The sequence below is a fragment of the Limulus polyphemus genome, unplaced genomic scaffold (genome assembly GCF_000517525.1).
Source record: "Limulus polyphemus unplaced genomic scaffold, Limulus_polyphemus-2.1.2 Scaffold2157, whole genome shotgun sequence".
In the NCBI taxonomy this organism is placed as follows: Eukaryota; Metazoa; Arthropoda; class Merostomata; order Xiphosura; family Limulidae; genus Limulus; species Limulus polyphemus.
The window spans coordinates 69,131-95,633 of record NW_013667767.1 but is presented as its reverse complement, the minus strand read 5'-3'; the positions used below and the strand labels follow the sequence as shown (position 1 = coordinate 95,633).

The following is a 26,503-nucleotide window of genomic DNA, read 5'->3' as shown; positions in this document are numbered from 1 at the left end:
TAAAGTTTCGTCTGACCGAAGTTAAGGAAAATCAATTAACAAACGGAGACGTAACAATAATATTTCAAAGTTTGGCGAACTTTTCGTTACTCTTTCCAAGTTAGCTTGCGGACAGAGAAAGGCCGTACTGAACTTACCTATTTTGCTGTATTTGCCAATGATTCAACTGTTTTGTATATATATGAAAAAACTGGAATCATGTAGCAGTTGTTAAATAGACAGTTTGTTTTCCTGTATAAATAGCACATCGATTATAATAATTATTTGTTCTAGCAAAATTACCCAGGTTCGATTTTATATTAATCTTGAACTTTAAACGGAATGAGCCTTTTAAATTAACCATACATTTTAAGATAATAGTTAACTAAAGGACTAACTCTCCAAAACAGTGACAGGAGTGGTATATATTTAATTCTGCCGTATTGTTAACTTAAATCGAGTTCTGTACTATATACTCTGCAAAGCCGGACGTTCTCGAGCTGTGAAGTCGAGAGTGCATGGTTTGTGACCCGTTGCCACAAAAAACGCGCTCTGCATGTAAGAGCCGTGAGTGGGCTGTAGAAGTGACGTTGAAATAAAGTATTCGGTCAGACTGAGTAGTCCAAGAAATGGAGATGGTTGATGTTGATTACAGCTGCCCTACCTCTAGTCCATGAGTTTAAAAGTGGGACAGCTAGCTGAGATAACCCTTTGAGTAACATTCTGAAACAAATTATATTTTGCCTGGAGCTTTGTATGTCTCGTATGTTTGAATACTTGAATTCGATCCTATTAGTCTAGTATAATATTTTGGCGTAAAAATACGATTGATTGAATAATTTCTTTTTATGTACAGACTGAATAGTTGTTAATGAGATTGACCATAGTTGTGGTAACTCTTCAGTTTCTTTCATAGAAAACATGTACGATAGTACGTATATAAGTATTGGAAGTAAATATGGAAACAAAGGACAGAGGGGGACACATAATGCGAATTATATTAAGCAAATATGCATGAACAAAACCACAATGCATTGTGACAAACAAATACAAATGAATACATTGTTTAGAACATTAATATTTGGTATGTGAGCCCTTTGCTTTATATAAAGCTTGACATTTTGCTTTCATGCTTCCAAAAATTTATCAACGAAGGACTTTGAAATACTGTTCCTCATGACCTGTAACATTTTCCACAATTCATCCAATTTTTTCTGTTGATATTCAACTTTCTCAGCATCCATGCAACCCGACATGGTCTCAGTGATGTCATGTCAGGACTTTGTGAAGGCCACGACAACTTTGTAAGTGTTCCGTCAGTCTCTTTACGTTTCAAATAGGTTTTTACTACATTGGCTATATGCTTGAGACACGTTCCTGGGGGAATGGTGTGGTGGATCAGAGCCTATCTGTACCTGTCGGCAGTGAAGGTACCTTTGATTTAATGCAAGTCCCCGACACTCTTGGCTAAAACGCAGTCCCACAATGGTATTGGTCCACCTCATGCTTTACTGTAGCTGTAATACATTGACTGTTATACCGCTTTCCAGTTCTCCTTCAGACAAATTGTCAAACAGTTCAAACTTAGACTCGTCTGTAAAGAGCACTTTTTTCCATACTTGATAATCTCACTGTTTCATTTCTGTTGTTCATTTAAATTTTTGTTGCCTCTCTCCTCAGCAAAGTATTTTGAGCAGCTACGTGCCTATTTTGGGTTAATGTTATCTTACTGTTCTTGAAGAAACGTTAATACCTGTACTTGCAGCAAGGTCGTTCGCAAGATTTGTCCGTATTGTTGTCTATCACACACAGAATTTACTCCGAGGGACTTTACACCACTTTTGAATGACTTGGGTTTTCTTACTCGAACATTTCTATTGTCAAAAAACCCTCTTCAGAGTTCTGCATATAGCACTGGGCCAGGTTGCGGTCTGTGGATAGGAGTAGCCTTCTTTAGCTAACACTTACATTTCTGGACACTTATCGTGTGCAATTTCCTTCCTAGGAGCCATATTGTTCACCACAAGTTAAATAACACTATAGCCTCAATAGCTTAAGTTTTGCACAGTAAAAATAACACCGTAGACTGTGTGAAAAATAATAAATCAAACTATTGCAAACGCTAGCCGTCCCTAATTTAGCAGTGTAAGACTAGAGGGAAGGCAGCTAGTCAGCACCACCCACCGCCAACTCTTGGGCTACTCTTTTACCAACGAATAGTGTGATGGACCGTCACATTATAACGCCCCCACAGCTGAAAGGGCGAGCATGTTTGGTGGGACGGGGATTCGAACCCGCGTCAAGTGCCGTGCTTTGTAGCGTAGGCGATAATGTCCCTCCTGGTTCCAGACACTTGTGATTACATCAGTCACCCCCTCTTTGTGTAGCCAAATTGTTAAACTGGCCAGGATCTTCTCTTGTTGTCTACCTCTACTTCTTTTCCTCATAAATTTCCCAGTTGTTACCAAGTTGATGATGATTATAGAATAAAAATACAGTAGAGGTGTTTAGTACAGTGTTTTTCTTTTCAGATTAAAATGCACGCTTTTTTACTGGTGCTTTGGTTTAAATATAAACTAGATGTACACGGTTTTCAATAAATACTTTAGTGTTAATAGCACTTTGTAATCATGCTAACTTTAAGTGTCTGATGATATTTGATACGTCGTTATCAATCAACGTTCTCTTAATCTTTCGATACAAAATTTGCGCCTGTTTTTCTACGAAATTTGATAATGAGTACATGTTACCGCTGTATCTCGGCAATGTCTCTTGAAACTACGTAATCCACGTGTTCAATGAAAGGTCAGATGGTACGTATCTAAAGAAATCACATATGATAAATCACGAGAATTTTCAAGCAACTCTAACTTGTAATCGCATAGAAAAACATACAAGAAAAGTTTGGAGGATTAAGCGAAGAACCATTTTACGAAGAACCAGTAGTAACGCTTTTTTGAAGCGTAGCACTGACACTTGCACGTGTACATTTCATAATAAATGAAATGCTTTTGAAAAATGTGTTTAGAAATCACTAAAAAGCCCATTTTTATGACACTGAGCTTAAAACAGTTGTATATCTGGACAATGTGAAACTAGTCGGTACCAAGATTTGTCTTCATTAGCCCCCCCCCCCCAGTGGCACAGCGGTATGTCTAGGGAATTACAACGCTAGAATCCGGGTTTCGATACACGTGGTGGGCAGAGCACAGACAGCCCATTGTGTAGCTTTGTGTTTAATTACAAACAAATCGAAAATCGGAATTTTGTCTTCATTAGAAAGTAGATAGCTTGTTCTCGCTATTTAAGTGAACAACAGAGAAACCTATTTTACAGGGGGTTCGAATAACTTCTTAATTAAAGTAAATGTAAAACAGGCGTCTATCACAATTAGATGATTTGATTTTAGTTGGAAATAATAAACTCAGAAACAAATCACAGATAATTTGTTTAGAAGTTGAAGAGAAATAAGTCAAATATTGTTTGAGAGACACAGTAACGAAAGGAATTTCGCGTTTTACGTGTTATAACTTTTGGTAGAAGTATTGAATAACTTAATCTATGTACTAGACTACCTAATCATTTTTATATATAAACGTTTGGTAGAAACAAAGAATAATTTATCTTTATATCCTAGGATATATTGTTAGTTTTATTATACGTGTTATAACTTTTGGTAGAAGTATAGAATAACTTAATCTATGTACTGGACTACCTAATCATTTTTATATATAAACGTTTGGTAGAAACAAAGAATAATTTATCTTTATATCCTAGGATATATTGTGGTTGCCACGTATAAACTTCAAGTAAAAGTATAAAGTATCGTATGTTACATCCATTGATACCTGATGGTCGCCACGTGTAAACTTTTGGTGGAAGTATAGAATAGGTTAAGTTACATCCTGGTCTACTCGTTTGTATATGAATACATCTAAAACTGTGGTATAGGATTCATAATGTACACGTATACCACTGTATTTGCCCTGGAAAGATAATGCCTCCTTTTCGTATTTAAACATTTGCTATTATAGTGATCGCTCTAATTCTGATTCCCTGTAGTCGTGTTATTGTTACCTGGTTATGAGGGGGGCGGGATGGAGGAGTTTAACAGAAAATCAGTTTATCTCATATGTTGGAAACAATATAAATACGGAGAGGCAGTTCATTTTGATGTATTCAGGGTCTTATAGCCTTTCTATAATGGAAAGTTTCTCCAAAATCTTTTTTATTCCGTGAAAACTTGATCTTTTCGTGTTTTTCATAAATTTTACATGAACCGAAAACTAGAGAAACATGAAACTATTTTAAAAAGATAAAGTTTAAACTGACACCAATATATAATAAAAATGTAATAAGCAGATAAGTCAGTGCGACCTTAATTAAGGTATAATATACTACAAATAATGACTATGTGGTACAAATGTATCAATCGGGGACAAGAGCGAAATGTGCCTCTTAGAACTGTTAACACGTAGAATAAGAGAATATCTCAAACTTACTATTTTATCAAATTGAAGTTCCCACTATCTAGAAGCATATTCAAATAGTTTTTAAGTTCTTCTGGGTGGTTCTGTAACTGTTTATTCCGTTTTATTTTGAAGTCCCTGGTTACATAGTGGTGGCAAATGGTATGGGGGGCGCAACTAATGGAGGTAACCAAGTTAAGAAAATTTATTCGTATTTTGAAACATTGAAGTTGCCATTGAGATTTCAAAAATTAACTTAAATGTTCTATGTATACTTGATTTACACAGTAGACTTCAATAATGCCGTGAATATATAATATAATAAGTATTATATTTATTATATATAATTTATTATATTATAATAAATATAATCCCCAGCGGCACAGCGGGATGTCTGCGGACTTACAACGCTAGAAACCGGATTTCAATATCCGTGGTCGGCAGAACACAGATAGCCCATTGTGTAGCTTTGTGCATAACTTCAAAACAAACAAACAAACCATTAGTTGCTGGTGTCTTATGACGAGCTTATTTTTATTTCTCTCTTCATTTATAAATATTTTAGATCATCGATCGCTTTCGATAGACATCTCAGGCCCATTGAAGTTTGGAAAGTGAGCCTCAAGAGCCCCTTCACCAATACTTTTCCACTAATCGGCTCATTCAAGAATGACAATGTAAACAAAGAAAGATAAATTATACAGTCGTGTGTGACTGTGTGATATTTTAGAAGCTATTCAACAATTTTCTGATATCGTAACAAATGTTTAAAAAGTATTGAAAATAAATATGAAGATCAAGCTGTCATTCGATTCACCACTAGTAACTAAGTTATACCGGTTTTGAGGAATTCTACCCAATCAGTAGCCTTGGGCAAGGGCAAATAAAAAAAAGACTAGGACTCGTATGATGGTGAACTGTATATCATGTAGTGTTTATATTGTATTTTTACAATGTGTTTGTGTGTATGTATATATATATACATATGTATGTATACGTGTGTGTTTGAGTGAACATGTATGACATTTTAGTAACTATGGAGAGTACAAAACATCTAATGTTTCTAAGTGCTTTTTATCAATTTGCAGAATTACACTGGGTATGTTTAATGTTTTTCTTGTAATCATTGCTAGGGTGTGTAAAGATGCAGCAATCATTGATAATCTCTTGTTAACTCGGTATCAAGGCGCAAAATGCAAATATAAGTGTCTGAAGTGTGTATCATTGAGTGCCTAAGTGAGTGTTGTACCTAAACTGATCTGAAACAAATAGAACGTGGTATATTACTTATCTGCTTAATGAGTGTCGTACTTATACAGGTCTGAAACAGAAATAACGTAATATATTACTTATCTGCTTAATGAGTGTCGTACTTATACAGGTCTGAAACAGAAATAACGTAGTATATTACTTATCCGCTTAGTGAGTGTCGTACTTATACAGGTCGGAAACAGAAATAACGTAATATATTGCTTATCCGCTTAGTGAGTGTCGTACTTATACAGGTCTGAAACAGAAATAACGTAATATATTACTTATCCGCTTAGTGAGTGTCGTGCTTGTACAGGTCGGAAACAGAAATAACGTAATATATTACTTATCCGCTTAGTGAGTGTCGTGCTTATACAGGTCGGAAACAGAAATAACGTAATATATTACTTATCCGCTTAGTGAGTGTCGTACTTATACAGGTCGGAAACAGAAATAACGTAATATATTACTTATCTGCTTAATGAGTGTCGTATATATACAGGTCTGAAACAGAAATAACGTAATATATTACTTATCCGCTTAGTGAGTGTCGTGCTTGTACAGGTCGGAAACAGAGATAACGTAATATATTACTTATCCGCTTAGTGAGTGTCGTGCTTATACAGGTCTGAAACAGAAAGAAAATAGTATATTACATATCTGCCTAAATTGATTTGAAACAAAAAGAACGCAGTATATTACTTATCTGCTTAGTGAGTGTCTTATTATGCAGGTCTGAAACAGAAAGAAGATAGTATATTACACATTTACTCTTGAATTTAACATCTTGTTTAGAAATAGATTGTGAAAGAAAACAGATTCACTCATTAAGTTATTTTATCAAATCCTATAAACGTCACAGAATGGTTTTAAAAACAATATTAAAAATACGGTCCACATCAATTTTTTATCGGAATAATGACTACCTTATTGTGAAAATATCAAATTATAGTAGGTAAACAACAGTTACAGCAATACTCGTAAAAGCAACTATAGCAAGATCTTTACATTTATTTGGATATCATTCCGGCATATGTTAAAACAAATCTGTAAATTATGCAAACATTCATTTACATGATTCGTTTTTTTTCCTGCATTTCCCGTTCATCAAGTCTTTTAACATCTATACATAATTACTAGTAATTTTGTTGTTTTTTAATGATTTTCCAAGTTTATTATGACTTGTAAGATTTAGGTTACACATCGTTATTATTCAGAAATTAACTAATGGCTGACCAAAACGATTAACAAAAATGTATTAGTAATTTTACTACAACATAGGCTCTTGAAGGATTTCTCTTGTTATACGAGAACCCTCATTTATGGCGAATATTAACCAAGGTCATATATATAATTTTATTACTAGATAAGTGGTTGAAATAATATGCTTGTTAAACAATTGTGGGCCAGGCCTGGCCAGGTGGTTAGGGCACTCGACTCGCAATCTGAGGGTCGCGGGTTCGAATCCCCGTCCCGCCAAAAATGCTTTTCAGTCGGGGGGGGGCGTTATAATGGGACGGTCAATCCCACTATTCGTTGGTAAAAGAGTGCCCAAGAGTTGGCTGTGGGTGGTGATGACTAGCTGCCTTCACTCTAGTCTTACACTGCTAAATTAGGGACGGCTAGCGCAGATAGGCCTCGAAAATAAAAAACAAACAAACAATAAACAATTGTGGAGTTGTATTGATAATTGTCAATCCCCAAACTTTTTATATTTTTATGTTCAGGAAATAATTGTAGATGTGTATAAGTAACATATCTCACAGTTAAACCATTTCTATATCTCTGTAAAATAGATGTATCTTAATACATAGATATGTTAGTTAACTGCAGGGCTGCAACAGGATTTGTAAAATATAATATTTATATCAAACAAATAAAGGTGTTAAACTAGAAATTTTATAAAGAATGTGCGTCACTTCAGGATATCGAGCTATTTAGAAAGTATATTTGATTTTAGCTTTTCTTTCTTTGCAAAGGCAAAGTGGCTATTCATACATATCGTGTTTTCAGTATGAAGCTAGATATAGACGTCACTAGACTAGGTTGAAAGCAACTTTCTTCTTTTCGGTCTTTGTGAAGCATCGACTATGCTCTTTTTATAAACATCTTCAAGGTCGACCTCTTCTGTTTGAATTTGTGGGTCTTTAAACCAGCAGAAAAGTACATGGTCCATTTTGAAGTTCGTTACATCTAGGTTTATGATTAATATAATATGCTAATATAAAATAAATCTATTATCAATATTTTGACTTTTTATTGAAAAAACAAACAAACTTGTAATAGATACGGTCATAGACGTACAGTTAATTCGCCTATATTTTATGAATTACGTACAGTAATACAGATAGTGAATTATAGGTTTTTCATTGATAGTTAAATGCTACACATTGGTTAATATTAACTAGACCTTATAAACTGTTATCGTATAAAAAGGTTGAATTAATCGCATGAGTGAACTGGAACTGCTTACCAGACAAAATACGTGGATTATGGTTTACAACTTCTACTGTGAAACTGAAGAACTGATTAACCCGTTAATGTTTTCTAACGAGTACTTTTGTCACACATTAACTGTGAGCCAAGATCGGTCTTGAGCTGCTGACGTGTATAGAATTAGAGATGTCCTTGGTTTCAGGATCAAAATGTCACAACGTATTTATTTTTCATATTACTTTGTTGTAGCCTGTTAGTGCTCTTAACCGACGTTTGTAATAACATGGATTAACTCAAACGGTTCTCAGTTGGTGACTTGTTACTTGTTGAATAAGAACTCATTCCAAGGTCCTTATTACGTCGACAATTATGTTTAATGGACTTATCGTTTGAATCACAGGATTTAAATCCACAAATCATAGTGTGCAGAATTACTGTAGTGGTTTTAAAGGCGTGTTTCAATTACCACGTTACGATAATTTCGTTTATAACACTACATAATAGACTAAAAACATTTCAAGAGATGTCGCCACTCAGCCAGAATATTGACTGTAAAACTTTTCGTTGGTATTAAAATGCAAGTTCTATATTTCACAAACTGTTTAAATAGATGCGTCACTGAAAATAAAATATTTAGCATTTCGTATTACTAGTTACATTTTTATTGGTAATAAGCTTAAACTTGTTTCCCGTTAAATTGATGAAGTTATAACATTAAATTATTATATTTTTAGAACATTCAGTCTTTGTTCTCGCTGTGACTTTTGCATCAAAGCAAGCATTGACCATTTTAGCCTATCACTTTAGAAAATTTATAATAAACATTAGAAAGGATACTACAAGAAAAAACAAGAATTTTACATTAGTGAAACTTAGGTTTGCATTACTTAGACAAGGGCCATTTCTAAAACCATTACTAGGTTTAATGTTTTGTTTGTACGACAATCTTCATCTCTATTACTTATTGGGTTAATGTGATGAGTTAAAAAGGACCAGTGGCGTAGCCAGATTTTCCATTCAGGAGGGCAGAAAATTTTAAAGGGGGCAATAAATTAAAAAACTGAAATTGATCTAGATTTTTAATATAATGTTCATTAAAACAAATCAGATCAAATGTAATAGTGTTTATAGAAGTTTTATTTTTCATCAAATGATACTAAACGAATTTATTATACATAAAGGCTGAAAAATAATATGTGATCAAAATGCCTAGATTTTTCAGAGGGCCAGGTCCCCTTGCCCTCTCCCCCGGCTACACTTCTGTAAAGGACTAGAAAAACTTCATAGATATTATATGCACATTACCATTATAAGAGACCTAATGGTATTTCTTTGGTTTGCTGATCCAAGCTGTGCTGATGAGCTTTGGATAGGCGAAACTACAGTCCACAGCAGAGTGTACGACGAATCAAGGAACGCAGTAGGCCTCTATGTTATAGGTTATATTTTCAGTTTTAACTTTGTGAAATGAAAATATATTTGTAATATAATTTGTACTTGGCATATTGGTAATACATACTATTGTAAAGAGAACCAAGTCTTGATTTCAGAAGTAAAACTGGAGTGAACGTTTTTTGTTCCATAAAGGTTTGTACTTTTGCATGATGACTACATCTTTACTTGTCAACGCCAACGAATTCTTGCAAATATTTTAAGCGACGCTTGTTTCCAGTTGTATTACACCTCGCTCAGTAATTGCTGCTGGAAACTGATTTTTTTTGCGTTTACCGCTCATTTCCATAAGTACATACATTCTTAGTACATCAGCTTGTCAAGTACAATCATGTTTAACTAGACTTGTATTATGATAACGAGTAATGCAGGCATAAGATCAATTGCTTCAAAATAGTTCTTACGACAGATGATGTTTCAGTTATATTTTCAACGAGTTTATTCTGAATACACAAAATAGGTTCGAAAGCTGAGATATAATAAACACTGAGATATAAAAGATTGTCTTTAGATACAATACCAAACTGCGATGAATAAAGAAAATCCAGAAACTTCTTTGCTTCCGTTAAGAATAGGCCTGGCTTGACTCGCAATCTGAGGGTCGCGGGTTCGAATCCCCCTCCCACCACACATACTCGCCCTTATAATGTGACAGTCAATCCAACTATTAATTGGTAAAAGAGTAGCCCAAGAGTCGGCGATGGGTGGTGATGACTAGCTGCTTTCCCTCTAGTCTTTCACTGCTGAATTACAGACGGCTAGGGCAGATATCTTAATTCAAACCTACTCTGCCAAAATTTATATTTTTATTCTCTAGTCTTATCATTTTCACCATTAAATGCAAAAAAATGAAAATAAAAGATGATGCATCAACACTATCAATTCCCATAACAACCTTAAACACGTCGATCAAATCCCTTCTAACTCTTATTTTTTTTTCCTGAGAAAAAATATTTAGAGATCTTAACCTATTTTCATATGATAATTTTTCATCCCAGGTATCATCCTAGTAACCCTTCTTTAGACTTTTTCCAACAACACACTGCTCTTTCTAAAGGAAGGAACCCAAGACGTAACACAGTACTTTAAATGTGGCCTAAGACTTTTACAATTACATTATAACCTCTTTAGACTTGTATTCTTGCACTATAACCTAAAGTACTATTTTTTTTTCCACTAGCAACATCATATTGTTTGGATGGCTTAAGAGATTGATCAACAAGAACACCAAGATCTTTTTTTCCCATCTGTTAAGGTTATTTACATCAGAATTATACTCACAATTCAAATTGTGATATCCTACATACATTCCTTGCAGTTATTAAAAGTAAAAGCCATCTGCGATCTGGTTGGAAGTGGAATTGATTTACTTCCAGTTTGGTTGTTTTCCATGAAAAATAACAACTTGGGGGAGTTCTCAAACACAACTGACAAGCTTGTGTTGTAATGCAGTATTTCTGTTTGGCCTAATGGTTATATAACAACGGAGTCAGATAACTTTTATTAATCCATGCTTTTACTGTGAACTTCTGATAAAAGCAAGCTACCTATAAATAATAGAACTGAACACATACACAATAATGAGCATAGATAATTAAATATACTGTTAAAACTATTTGACTTATAATGATTAGAATGCATTGTTTGGTCATTTGGGTGCCCTCGCTATTAACAATATTCTAGGCTATACTCTCGAGGTTCGATCAGCCCAGGAAAATTAGGTTAATCCTGAGTCCACATACTGTGCAATACAGAATAAAATAATAATAATATAATAAAATAACAAGCAAAATAAATACAATTTGAAATAATAAATAAAAGTAGGTATATATAACATTCTAACAACTGTATATTAAAAGCTGATCTCGATACGGAAAGAAACATCTGTTTATCTGAAGATTGCTATAGCAACTTATTAAAAACAGTTCATCACTGGAATCACGCTTAGTAATAATTATCACCGTGGGGAAGAAACAAGAATAGCTTAAACCTGATCTCTAAATAGAAGATATGTGTAAAGTTGTTGGTTTTCTGTAACAAGTTGAAGATTGGATTTTATATTTGACGAACCCCTTCGTGATTTATTTAGAAGAGTATTTTAAGTTTGATCCAGAACACTGTTACAAACTATTAAAAATGATAGTCGATGATCTTTTCGGGCTCAGATGATACATCAGTGCAAGACATTACTCTTGTTGTATTCAGGGTTAGATCAAGCTTTTTTAAAACCTTTGATATGAGTCCTTTCTTTCCCATCTCTTCTGTTTGTTGGTAAATAAATAAAAAAAAACATTTCATTGGTAATTCGGTAATAAAACCTTTCCTGTGAAAATTTTATATTCCCATCGCGATCAACATAACTTTACGGTCTACGTCAAAGTGTGAAATGAGGTTCACATTTGTCAACTATGACTCTTCTTGGCTGGTTGTTAGAAACAAATTAAGCATAAGTTACTTCATTAGAAAAGGTATCCCTGCCTCTAAAATAACTTATTTTGTTTGACTAGGATTTTAAAATATTTTTTTGGACAAATTGAATAGTAAGTAAAATGTAAAAAAAAATGTCTGATACTACGCAAGAAAACTGTCAGTTTGAGGTATGTGGCGTTTGTATAGCCTTGTCAGTTAAATGTGTAGAAACGCATAGTTGCTCAGGATGATAACAAGAACTACTCTATTGAATAGGAATAAAACCAGATATATAGAAAAACTATTTAAGTATTTCTCAATATTTAAGTATGTCGTAAAGCGTGTTTGAAGTTCACACTTCTTGAGCAAAGAACAACAGTAGCACGTGAACGGTCAAAGTTATTCCCGAGTGCTCTGTTTCAGGTCCTTCAGTCAATGATAAGTATAACGTCCTTCAGTTGTTTCAGATAATTTTAGAACAAACATAACTAGAGTTATAGCTATAAGTTTCGCCACGTAATCAGTCATTTAAAGTAGTGTAAAGTAATTAATATCTGATGTAAAAATAAATTATAATAAATAGATTAATCAAACGTATGTACAGGCTGTCTTGACGTGCCTTATCTGTAATGTTTGTTTTTATTATATACTTTCTAGTCGAATCGGATCATCATCTAATCGTATCCTGAGGGATTTCTGAACAACATATGAGAACTATCTTATCTCAATGATTGACTTCATTGTTCTGCATAATAATAAGTCGTAATATTTGTTTTTAAGGTAATATAGAACATAAGTCATATTGATTAAACGATAGTTTGTTTGTTTGAAGTTAAGCACAAAGCAACACAATGGGCTATCTGTACTCCGCCCACCACGAGTATCGAAACCTGGATTCTAGCGTTGTGTAGTTGGATTTTATTGACACCCTTTAACGCTCTTCAGTGGCACAGGGGTATGTCTGCGGACTTACAACGCTAAAATCCAGGTTTCGATACCCGTGGTGGGCAGAGCACAGATAGCCCACTGTGTAGCTTTGCGGTTAATCACAAACAAACAGACACCCTTTAAAGCACGTAATGCCCTCAAATTCCAGAGCGCGATTATTTATATATTTCCGACGGTAATGGGACACGAATGTGTGGCATTAATGATGTTGTTAGATGCCTATACCATAATTCTGCCACTGCCGTATAAGTCGCCTTCTTATATGAAAGCTCAGTTGGATCTAGGTTCAGATTCTCTCCAAATGAGTATATATATATGCCTGTTGTGTGGCTATAGAGTAAAGCACAGTTTGTCTTAAAAAATACGTTCCATTTGTCTTTGACTCAGTGTACATGTTTTTGGTACCATTGTATGCGCGCTGTTTTGTGCCTTGCTGTGAGCATAGCGCATCTTATTGGGCATTTAGCAAACAGACTAGTTTTGTGAAATCTGTTTCTAACCATCTATACACTGAAATGACGTCTATGTTGCGTCTGCGAACATCTGATCTGGTCTTGGAGCAGGGCACCCTACGATAGCAACGAATAAAAATTGATAGATAGCTGTCATCTGCATATGTTGTGGATGATGGTCTGCTTTGTCCAGGTGTCCGAAAATTGTAGCATTGGTCTGGAAGCGGTTCCACGTTTTGCTAACAATACCAAAAACCTACCGTGATTGGCTGGCACGACTCTCTAGTCTCCACTACAGTTAAACATTCAAGCGCTTTCTATGAGGCCTAACCATAATCAACTTATAGTACTCTAAACTCTGTAATTCACTTCAGAGCGACAATTAAGACAAATGATCTGAGACCACTAGATATGAATTTAATGACCAATCATTTGCAGTTCAGATCATATGATTGATCAGCATGTGCCATATTTGCACGAGAGTTAAAGGATCGATAACAGCGAGGGTACCCAACGAACAAATCAATGAATTCTAATCATTAAAAGATTTTGTTTTATTACATACTCCTAGTTGCTTGTTAGATCGGAATATTGGATTATCCACATTAATTAGTGTGGTAATGATTTGTTTTAATTTATTTAGATAACTTTCTTTGGTCAGAAGTTATTGATACTGAACTGAAATGATGATACATTATTTTATAACAGTGATTTTTGCCTTGTTATAGCTATAATATTACAAGTCCCGATAACTCTTTGTTTCGTCAGTGTATTACATAAAGATTGATATTGAGTTGTACGCAAGATAAGTTCGTGACTTGTTTACAGCATGCTCAAATCTATCAGTGTTCGAACTATTGTTTTTAAACGTCCAATTTTTCCATTTAATAATCAAACTTAATTTTCTATAAAAGTATTCTAAACTCCCAAAATTACCCTTTCACCGAATTACGTTATCATTTTCTTTAAAATATAATTTTAAAACTTTTGTTTGTTAAGCTGTTGTTTTATGCGAAAAAACAAAACAGAATACCTAACACTTCATTTCCTTCTTCGTGAAATGTAGTGCAACAGTTTCACAAATCTGTATACATTCATTACCATTACTCATGATTGATTAGCAAATTCTGCATATTTTGGTAATAGTGTAGTGTGACGATATGGACCATTTTAATTACTCTAAGTTCAGTTGTAGGTATCAATTATAGCAACTAATTAATTTTTAATTTAAATTGGTTAACTAATTTATCGAAATTAAATACTTAGTAAATATTTTCACAATCGTACTTCTAATATTTAGTTAATTGCGCCAATCATTCAGGGTTTTTTCCAATGGGTTTCATACTAAATTAATTGTTCAGAGTTACCCAATGTAATTTTTTAACTATTAGTTAATTATTTTTAATAATATGAAGAATGCACTTTTGATTGTATATTCGAATTATTTTGATATTTGTTTGCTAATACTTAAATCGGGCCCGGCATGGCCAGGTGGTTAGGGCGCTCGACTCGCAATCTGAGGGTCGCTGGTTCGAATCCCCGTCACACCAAACATGCTCGCCCTTTCAGCCGTGGGGCGTTATAACGTGACGGTCAATCCCACTATTTGTTGGTAAAAGAGTAGCCCAAGAGTTGGCAGTGGGTGGTGATGATTAGCTGCCTTTCCTCTAGTCTTACACTGCTAAATCAGGGATGGCTAGCGCAGATAGCCCTCGTGTAGCTTTGCGCGAAATTCAAAACAAACAAACAATACTTAAATCGCTGAATGATATATCTAAGAATGTCATAATGATATATTTGTTTCCATGGGTGAAATTCTCAAAAATAAAGTAGAGGTACTCAGCTGGACGAAGTGGACCTGTTTTTGAGAAAGAAAAAAAAAGTCTATATATAAACATAAAAAACGACAAAGCAGCTCAAATAAGTCCCGGTACTAGTACCGCCTTGAAAAATAAGTTCCGGTACTCAGTACCAGTGAGAACCGGCAGAATTTCATCCCTGCTTGTTTCTTTCTGTTTCTTTTGCAAAAAACAAAACAAAACAAAAAACTTTAACGGTAATTGTACGTATTTAAGCAATACTTTTTTAAAACTTTTTTGTACATGAAATAAAAACAAAATACGGCACGTGAGACAGTATTTCTGTGAAAACCCTGTTTATATTAAATAAAAAAATAGCTTTCTCTAAAAAACGTAAGCCACGACTTAAACATTTTTTTTCTCAAAATAATCGGCCGCCCAATGGCTCAGCGGTATGTCTGCGGACTTACAACGCTACAATCCGGGTTTCGATACCCGCGGTGAGCAGAGAACAGACAGCTCATTGTGTAGCTTTGTGTTTAACTACAAACAAACAAACTGACTTTCTTAAGTCTTTAGTTGCCTCACAGTAGCACAGCGGTATGCCTGCGGACTTACAATGCTAGAATCTGGGTTTCGATACCCGTGGTGGGCAGAGAACAGACAGCTCATTGTGTAGCTTTGTGCTTAATTACAAACAAACGAACAATTAAAATAGTCGATGAAAACTAAGGGTAAATACAATACTCCCTGTAGTTGCAGACACTGACCGTGTAGGGTGGAGCGTGTCCTAGTAACTAGCTTGTAGCACTGGAGATCGAGAGGTTCAAGGCTCGATTTCGATATATGTAGCTGAACACGCTATATATATATAGCGTTATAAAAATGACAGTCAATCCCATTATTCGATTAAAAGTAGCCAATTAGGCGAATGGTGATGGTGACTTGTTGTCCTTCCTCTGGTTAACAGTTCTAAACACTTCAGCGTACGCATGGACCTGGGCATGTCTTTGCAGTTTGTAAGATACTTTTTATGTATCGTTAACAATTAAAAACAAGCGGATTCCATGCACTTCTCAATATGTTTCAATATCAACTAAGGATAGTAATAAAACTATGATTCTGTGAATTTAAGACAAATCAATAATTAATAACTAATGTAAGATCTTTTTGCTTGTACTTGTGGACTTGGCTTACGATCACGCAAATGATTTGATAAAATGACTATATTAAATGCATTTGTCATTGGAACTAAACGCCTTAGCTTAAGGTGTTCTCTACCAAAATTATAAAATGTGAAAAATTTTCGTTTTCATAGTAAAACAGCTATTTTTAGAGTTTTTGGGATTGACAAGAGTAGGCACCCTTACTTATAGATTTAATGTTAATTATAAAACAAATATATCAACAGAGAATACATTATTGGTATTGAAGAACATACGCGACATTTGAGGTCTAAGATATTAAAAGCTAATACGAGTATAAAATGATTAAATAAAACACTCTTGCATTAGGAGACATATTTATTTCGAAAATATCGTAAAAACTCGCATATACTGCGCAATTTTCCAAAATATTTGGGCTCAAATATGAAGTGCGCACAATACGAGGGAACAATATTCTTTCAGTATTTTTCAGGCGACGTTTTCAGTCCGAATGTTCCTTCAACTTCGGGCGGGCCTAGTGTGACATCGAAAAGCGTCCTAATTAATGTAATTAAAGGAACTGACCAATGGCTATCACTACAATACATTAACAGTAACATTCAATCATAATCACTCTTCTATGCTTTATTTAGAGGTCATTGTTTTAAAACACATATACACACATATTAAAGGTGATCATCAGTTCAACCTTTGTTTGTACATTATGTAATACCATTAGTTAGTTAGTAATGGTAATAGTAATCACCACAACAATACACCACTCGCTACACAAAGGCTTTTCAGCTGTTAGAATTGCTCTGCGCACTATACATGGGCATATAGAATTTTTTTCTAATACGTGAAGGAAAAAAATCTATTGCGCACTAAACGCGGGTAAAAATGAGGCCAAAATATATAGTGCGCGGGTATTTTCGGCGAAGAAATTAGGTCTGTAAAGAAATGAATAACGTTAAAACAAAAACATAAATATAAAAGTTAAAATTTATTTAAAAAAAGGATAAATGTTTAAGGTAGGCAGAAAAGTGTCAAATGTTTTGAGGGAAGCAGGTGGGCAGAGCACGGCCTAGTGGTTAGAGCGTGCCAAATAAGTCAAATTAGTATCTTTATTACAAAAGAATTCTAATCGCTGCAAACACCGAAATCTATAAGTCCACTTTAAACTTTAAATATGTTGTTTTACAAAATGTCTACTAGTTACATCCATTGAAATGAAATGCGCGGGCATGCGCATTTAGATAGTAAGTTGAGCACGCATTTTCAGTATAGGCAAAAACTGAGTATTATTATAATACATCGATAAACTCAACTATGCTATTGAAGTGTCCAAAGAGTTAGTGGTGGATACTGTTGACTAGCTGCGTTCCCCTAGGCCTAGTCTATCACTTCAAAATTAGGGACGGCTAGAGCGCATGGCCTTCGTGTAGTTTTGCGCTAAATCCAACAAATAAACAAAGAGAAACAGGTTTTTGTTAGTTACGATTTTGGAAATTACTTTCTCAGTTAATTCTGGAGTAAGAAATGTAATTTTATTAGATGGTTTACCTAAAACCATTAATAAGGTTATGATAAAACAAATAGAATAATGATAGAAAATATAGATATGGCTAGAGAACTTTCCGGAAGCAATATTACAATCAACTATATATATATATATATATATATATATATATGTGTGTGTGTGTGTGTATTAGAGCAGTTGAAGAGTTATTGTTTTATTCTTACAAAGAGTTATCTTAAATTTCATGAAACATACGGGACACTTTTTACCTTTAATTAATAACAGTTTTTTTGAGCAAAAGGATTCTAATAAAAGCTTAATTCGAGCTGGCAAAAACTATATAGGAAATATGACTACTAATAATTTATTTGTCTTTCAGCCATTGTTTTTTTTATTTTTTATTATCTCACGATATTTTTCTAGTGTGGGGTATTTTCAGCAGTTATTTACCTAATAATGTTTACTGCGTTAAATATGTACACTTAACTGTTCTAGATCCACGCAAATATAATAATTCCTGGTCCTGCGTATGATATAAACATATTGATAGGGGGTGTGTATTTTTAATTTATAAGTATGAAATTTCGTTTAATAAACTATATTCATTATATTATCTATTATAATTATCTTCCTGTATTTTGTCTTGTAAGGGCGTTGACTTAAGTGTTATTTTCAAATTTTTCGTTTTTCCCTTTATATATTCTTATGGAAGATCTTGCTCTACATTTTTATTATAAACGATCCAACTTTGAACTTTATCATTATAATGTTTACCATTGCCTCACCCATCTAACTCTAACTCTACTAATGTTTACCATCTAAAGTTTCATAATCATTAATATGCTATTTTTAAGACCATTCCAAATTTTTCTAGACCTTGAATGAACATTTTGTGAAACCAGATTAAAAAATGAAAGAAATAAAAAATAAAAACACTTCTGAGATCATATTAAGTATATTCTACGTGCTGAAGTACTGTGCTTTATTTTGAGAACGTGGCAATACTTAATACATTCGAGAAGTAAAGGTAAAACCTGTCTTAGATACTTCAAAGTGACTTCAAGAAGTTTGAGATGTTTTGAAAACCTGTACTTACTACTAAAAGGAAGGGAAACACAATTTTATAGCAAGCAATTATTTTGTTCTCAAAAGGAACTTACAAGTTTATGCTTATCTTTCATTGCATGCCTGGTGCGTGACTGAACAGTCTTGGTCTTCAAGTACGGCCCCAGTGTTCTGTAATGTCCAAGTACACGGCTCTGGTAAGCTTCTCTCTTCCTTTTTTTTTTCTACTACGTTTTTTGTTTCCAACTATCAGATATTTCCTTCCGTTTAATTTTGCTGCTACAGTTCTGTTCTTTTATAAACTTTTTTCTTCATTTTCTTTTTTTTTTGGAAAAGCAACAACAAACAGCACATTTGATTTACAAAGTATCACTATTTTCTTAGAGCAAGACACCTTGGTTTTGAATGGATTTTATATAGTGGTATGACAAGCTGAGATGCTCGAATTAAACTGTTTGTAAGAAAGTATACGACTTCAAAAAATGCCGAAAGAAAAATTATAAAACATAAGTGTTGAAACTCTACTAAAACAAGAGTTAAATTCAGTAGAATATTTAAAACGTGCTGAAAGAAGAGTGTAAGAAAAAAATGTAAACTATTTACAGATGGTTTAACTTATAGTCAAAAGGTCTAAACTCTTCGAAAGTGAAGTATTGTAACAAGGTTTCAAACTCTCTTGAAGTGGATTAAGAGTCTTAAGTTGCTGTAAAAGTGAATAAGTGTGTAATTAAAATTATTAATGCTTTGAAAGTGAGGTAAATTGTTGTTGAATGGTATAAAACGTTTTGGAATTCGGTTAAAGAGCTGACAGGAGTTAAAAACGCTTAGGAAGCATAATTCAGTAATATAATGAAAGAAAATACTTTATAAATGTTTAAAGTGTAAAATTATTTTGGGCTTTATTAAAGTATTACTATTATTCAGGAAATATTCAGAGGATTAAGCTATCTTGGATAAAGCTCCTATTTGTTGTTTTCGGGGTCACAGTTAAATAACCAAGCAGCAATAAAGCCAGACAAGACCGAAAAATCAGTGTGGTTAATATAGCTTAAAATAGATATTTCTTATATGTTAGTTGTTACCAATTAAAGTGATAGTTTAATAATACAGTAATATTTAGGGTCACTGGAACTTATTAATCTACCAAGCCAGAAATCCAGAAGCGTGAAATAATGAGCTAAGTGGGAGCAGAAAGGAGCAGTGAACGATCTGTATTTTTGAAACTAAAGATGGAGTACAAGTAATTGTTATGGACTAAATATTATTAGGTTAATAAAAACAAAACAAAATACGGTTATACTCGTCTTGTAAGATGTAAAGACAAAAGCTCCATCATGGTTTAAATAATAGCTATATAATAACATATTTGAAAAATATACACACGCAAAGAGAGAAAGATATACTGTAGAAGACTACAACGTTTATGTTGTAGGTGGTTGCAGAGTATTATATGTTGGGTCGAATAATTTTCATATATTTGATATGTGAAACTGAATGGGAATGTTTTGTGTTAGGCCACTTAGCTACCATGTCATCGTTTACCTAATACTGTTTCATTAAGCAATTTTTATTTACAATCATTTGAAATTATTCGTTGAATGTCTGTCCATTGAACCAATATGTTGTTCCTGTTAAGAATCTCAATTTTATTACCATAATTTCTTTGTTTTGATAATAAAACTAAGTGTTTAAAACTATCTGAATTCTCACTTCTACGTAACTGTGTTTTATTTTATGTATAACTTAGTGCTTTTTTAATATATAATTTATTCATGCTGTTACAAGAAATGTTCTCTGGCGTTTGCGGAAAGTCTGGTAGGTTTGACAGAAAGTTGAAGGTAGATCTGAGTTCAATATACGGGTGAATATTTTCCATACCTTTATTGTGTAACCATCATTTCTTTAATACAACCTTTAAAAGTTTTTCTTCTATTTTAAGCTAGGGATGTTGTTTAATTGTGAGGTGGTAGTAATTTTTTTCATTTGTGTTTGTTTTTTTAAGCATATTTTCTAAACAACAACAAACTAAAAAACAAAAAAAGCACGCCGTTAGACATGCATATTTCTGTACAGTAGCTGAAGTAGACTGGTATGATAACACTGATATTCCTTTCATGATAACATATCAATGCATATGAGAGAGAAAAACTCCTATAAATTATTATATTGTGGAGATATTCTTAGCATGTATTCCCATACTGCACGGATTCAGTACGTTTTCCGAAGAGAAATATGCATACATTTGAGTTTTTACATTTATTTATATGGGCTGTCATTGTTTTGGTTAAATTCTATAATTTAAGTAAGAAATTATTACACTGATTAAAACTACAATAATGTTTTTGTAAAAACACCGAGTGAAAAATGTAATTTGAGGAGTGTCGTTTTCTGTCAGTGATTGCAGAAAATTTAGGTTTGGGTAGCATTTAATTTGAAGATGATAACTCGAAAAAAAATATTTCGAGATCAATTCTATGCTGAATAATAATAAATAAATAAGTAGTGGAAGCACATGAACCGTACTCCATACATAATTGTGTTCCACTTTTATTCGTAAATTAAGAATGTGCATTTAGCCTTTAATAAAAATATTCTCCGGGCATTGTGTGAAGCATGTAAAAAAAAAGGATGAAAGTCTGTAAAATGTGTAGATCTAGAAATGAGTAGGAACTATTTTACATCAATTTTAGAAATGTGAAATATAGACTGTAAATCGAAATTTTTCATCCTTACGAAATACTGAAACGTCTCTGGTAAGAAAACAACAACAAAATACTATACATCTCTCATTTTCCTTGCAGATCGGCAGAGTAATAATAGGACTTTTTAATTCTACTTTTTCGATGTGAAAAAATGATTATACGGCAACTATGCTAAAGTTAGACGTATTATTAAGTACGGTAGTACTTAGTAGTAAGAATCGACAAGGTTTCCAAATAATTCATGCGCCTAAAATCCACCCCATCGAAAAACCAACAGTTAAAAGTATTGGTTATGATATATTATACATAGATGTACTAATAATATGGTAAAAACGTCGCTAATATTTCCGGTATAACAATTAAAAAATTTCTAAAACAGCAACATTTTCGTCTACTAATTACCTATCTACATGACCACGTCAGTGGGGCTAGCCCCTAGACGGCTCAGACTATCGCTACAAGATTTCTCCAGCTTACTTGACTGGTCTGTGGGTATCCGCTTTTGATATTCCTATAAATATATACAGAAGTTTTTATATATGGTAAACATATCATGCACGTAGTTAATATCTTTTAAACCCAATTCAACCCAACATATGGCGCTAAATATCGGTGGATAGACACGCGACAGTTTCTAAAGGTAAAGTATATACTTTATATAGGTATAACATAAAAATTAAGCAAACAAGAGTATCAAAAAATTATGAATTTTAAAATGAATTAGAGATTCTGCTACAAAAAATAATGAAACAAGGATTAAAGCTACGAACACAAGTTTACAAAGTTTAATCCCTACTTTGACAGCTTTATACACTTATCTGTAGGCCAGAGTAAGGATTACATTTTATAAAGTTGTGATTGTGGTTTTAATTCTTGTCAAAGTTATAGCTATCAGGAATATGGCTATAATGAAAGTTTATAGATGTTGTGTCCATAAAGTAGGGATCATTGGTTATTTGTAGAATTGCTATAAGAAGTACCCAAAACAAAATGTATGCTACAATAAAAAGTACACAAACAAGTAAAATGATACTAGTTGGATAGATTTTAAAACGATTTTCAATCCCTACTTTGGTTGGCATTGTGATCCATGTAGCTAAATGAAGCAGTCTAAATGAGACATAAAGAAAATACGAATTAGTTGAATCTATGAGGCGAAGCTCAGCTGGAAATATTCCATCTACCACAATTGAGAAAAGAAGCTCATTATTTGAGGAAAATTTTTCACAAGTCCACGGGCCTATTGATGGAAAACATTGCATTTTGCTGACTGACATTGGTTCAACAGCTACACCTGCTCATTCCAATTTGTCATTGAAAGATAGGGGAATTACTTCGAGAGATAAAGGAAGAAGAAAGATTGGTGCAAACAGCAAGTGAACAAAATGTTTCAGCAAAAGCAAAGTTGAAAGCTACCCTTACTATAGGAAGGTTCTCTGTGCCTCATTATATTTGGATAATTGACATCGAGGAAGAGTGAATTTGGGGAAATGACTTCATGGATGCGAAGTCAAGTTAACTCCAAATAGCTTCATAGTCTATGATAGGAAATTATTGTGCAATACATGGAAATTAATACACCAGAAGTTGAACATCCAGTAGAAACAGGGACAATGGTAATTGTACCACCAAGAAGTGAAATACTTATATCATTAGTTAAAAGCAATAATTTTTCATCTAGTGACTGGGGCAAAGTGGAACCAAATATTTCAGCACGTTATCAGGGATTATTGATTGGAAGTGCTCTCCTGGGTGCCAAGACGAAAGATGCTATACATGACTTTTCCATGGAAAGACTTAAATCAGCTTGAAAAGTAACATAGATGTAAGTGCTGATAAAACTAAATCCCATCAGGTTGGCAGGCATAGTTGAATATTTCTCATAACAAGAAAGGATAAACTCCAAAGTTAAGTAGGTGCTCAGAGGAAAGGTTCTCTAAGCTAAAGGTCATCCACCATGATCATCATTGGAAGTATTTAAGTGAGAGAATGGCTAAGTTGGTAACTCCAGAGAACTTGTCACTTGAACTTCAACCAGCAGAATAGGCTGGGATTCCTGATGAGAATGCTACCAGAGGATCATCAAGATTGTAGCCTCCAATAAGTTCATTTGACCACCTACCCAGGAAGTACTTCACAATCCAGGAAGGGGGCAGTGTTGTAAACTATATTTTCAATCTTGTTATTTCTTAGCTAGAGGACACAGAACGTCTAGAAAGCTCGAAGGATGTGATCTCAAGTTGTATCTAGTATAACGAAACATAGCTTATAAATACGACATTCTGTGAAGCTTCAGTTTGTGTGTTAGCAATTGTGGCTATTATATAAGTAAGTTGATTTGTTTTATATTAGTTAACGTCATTTGTAACATAAGCCTACAGCAAATTTGTGGAAGTGTACAAGTGTTCAAATTTATATAAATGCTAAAGGAGGAAATATAGTAAGATATTATTATTATTATTTGTACTATAATTTCTTTATTTTTACCAAATAATTTATAAGAATCCGCCAGGAAGAGAACTATACTAAAGCAATATTTTTGTAACATTTTCTATAATTTTGGATTATTTGGTAAAAGTAATGCAAGTTTAATGCCGTAATTATAATAAATTTATTTATTTCTTCAGCAATATTTGCTACAGGCAGTGTTTACTTTAACACAGGTTGTAAGCCTGAGCTCACAAACAGTCTTTCAACAGAAATTCTGAGAATAATGTTACTTAGTTTTAAAGTTCCTCAGCTAATCAATCGAGTAACTGAATAGACCCAATAACTCTCATTCTGTGCCCGGCATGGCCAGGTGGATAAGGCGCTCGACTCACAATCTGAGGGTCGCGGGTTCGAATCCGCATCCCACCAAACATGCTCGCCCTTTCAGCCGTGGGGGCGTTATAATGTGACGGTCAATCCCACTATTCGTTGGTAAAAGAGTAGCCCAAGAGTTGGCGGTGGGTGGTGCTGACTAGCTGCCTTCCCTCTAGTCTTACACTGCTAAATTAGGGACGGCTAGCGCAGATAGCCCTCGTGTAGCTTTGCGCGAAATTCCAAAACAAACAAACAAACAAACTCTCATTCTAAATCTGAACTGCATCACTTATTGATTAACCCATTAACTGCTCATTGATTCACTGCTTCGCTTTACTTGTATTTACATCCTACTCACCTTATACTTACTACAATAATTTTGAAGATCATAACATCATATGCCATCTAGCAAACAAGCACCTGAATCAAAATATTAAAAAATAAGACTTACAACACTACCCTTGTAGTCAAGTCTCTTGTACAATCCTAATACACAAATAAAACAGTACTATAAACTGAAGTTACTCGGCTCACCCTTTTTTCACCAACATACTTCAAAAGATTATCATGATGGCTTTCGGGTTCCGTAAGCCATACCTTATGATCATAACACCTTTGGGGTTCGTCCTTTATTGCGGCCGGAATTGTACAGATATATCAATGTCACTTTGATGGAATACAGTCTTATGAGCATTAACACTATAGAAATTTCAATGGATTCAGGTTCCATCATTAACTGGAGAGCTTCCTTTAAAAGTGTACACCTACTTTGCCTACTTTTCTTATGCTCATCTGTTATGGCATCTGTAAATTGATAATATGAGAATAAATCTTTCATTTCACATAGAGTATGTGGGTAAGGTGATTGAGCATGCCTTTCTAAGGCTCCCTTAAGTTTGGCTAAGGTCTGTTCTGTCCTTCATGACCTGCTTCAGAACTTTGCTTTGGTGTAGATGAATAGCTCACCATTCCTCCGATTCACTCTATAAATTATTTTGAATTATTTTGAGTCTTATATGCCTTTCCATCATAGTCCATTGGTTTCCCTATGGGGGCAATGTTATTAAAGTGACCAGCAAAACCTGGACCTGTAAATAATAGTGACATAGCTGGAATAGTCCAGGAAGGTCCCGCATTTACAGGTGGCACAATAGTAGTGATAGCAATTGTAGACCAAACAAATTCTATTCCATGCTTACTAGTTAAGATGGTGTTTTAGGTTGGAATTCTTGGCACATTTTTACATTAATTAACTATTTTTCCAAATGTTTTATTCTGTCATTGATGTTATTTTCTACATCATTAATCTTGCTATTATAATCTTGTTACACATTGTAGATGTCTTTTTTATGCCTCTTTGTACTAGTTGTCGTGTTCACTCCATACATCTTTAATTACTCGGTTGATCCTGTCCTCAATCATATCTATTTTTGTTAATTTTTATTTAAATGTTATGCCTCTTTCTTTTAACTCCTTTTTAAAATTTCCGTCTCTTGCCTCTTGATCTTTGAATTTTTTATAAATTTCTTCTTGGTCTTCTTTTAATTTTATGTAAATTTGTTCTTAATATTCTTTAAATTTTCTGTCTCTTCCTTTTTGTTCTTTTAATTTTCTGCCTCTTTTTTTTTTTCCTCTTGACATTCTTTTAATTGTTTCATTATTTCTAGAAAAGTTTTGATATTACTTCGTGAGTAGGTTGTCATCTTGAACTTTAATCTAAATCTCATTTTATTTTCACCAAAATATTCCTACTTCTAATACCGATGCTGTAAAATAATGTCCATTCTAGTCCACGTAACAATAACGATTTAATTTATGTCATCAGTAACGTCTCTTACAGCCTGGGTTTACAAAAAACGTTTCAACAGAATTTGTGAGACCAATAGTGGTTAAGTCTAGCTTCTTATGATCTTGGGCCTGGCATGACCTGGTGGTTAGGGCGCTCGACTCGCAATCTGCGAATCACGGGTTCGAATCCCTGTCCCAACAAACATGCTCGCCTTTTTTAGCCATGGGGGTGTTAGAATGTGACAGTCAATCCAAGTTTTTGTTGGTAATGAGTAGCCCAAGAG

The 26,503-nt window shown here is 33.9% G+C and overlaps 1 protein-coding gene across 1 annotated transcript in view; it reads left to right on the top strand.

The window, feature by feature from the left end:
- The window catches only part of LOC106466120 (voltage-dependent L-type calcium channel subunit beta-4-like), a 97,986-nt gene that overhangs the window by 20,372 nt on the left and 51,111 nt on the right, over positions 1–26,503 (top strand). Inside the window, exon 2 of the mRNA XM_022394075.1 lies at positions 19,067–19,121. Within this exon, the coding sequence (XP_022249783.1) occupies positions 19,101–19,121 (21 nt within the window). The 5' untranslated portion in view covers positions 19,067–19,100. The remainder of the gene's footprint in view (positions 1–19,066; positions 19,122–26,503) is intronic.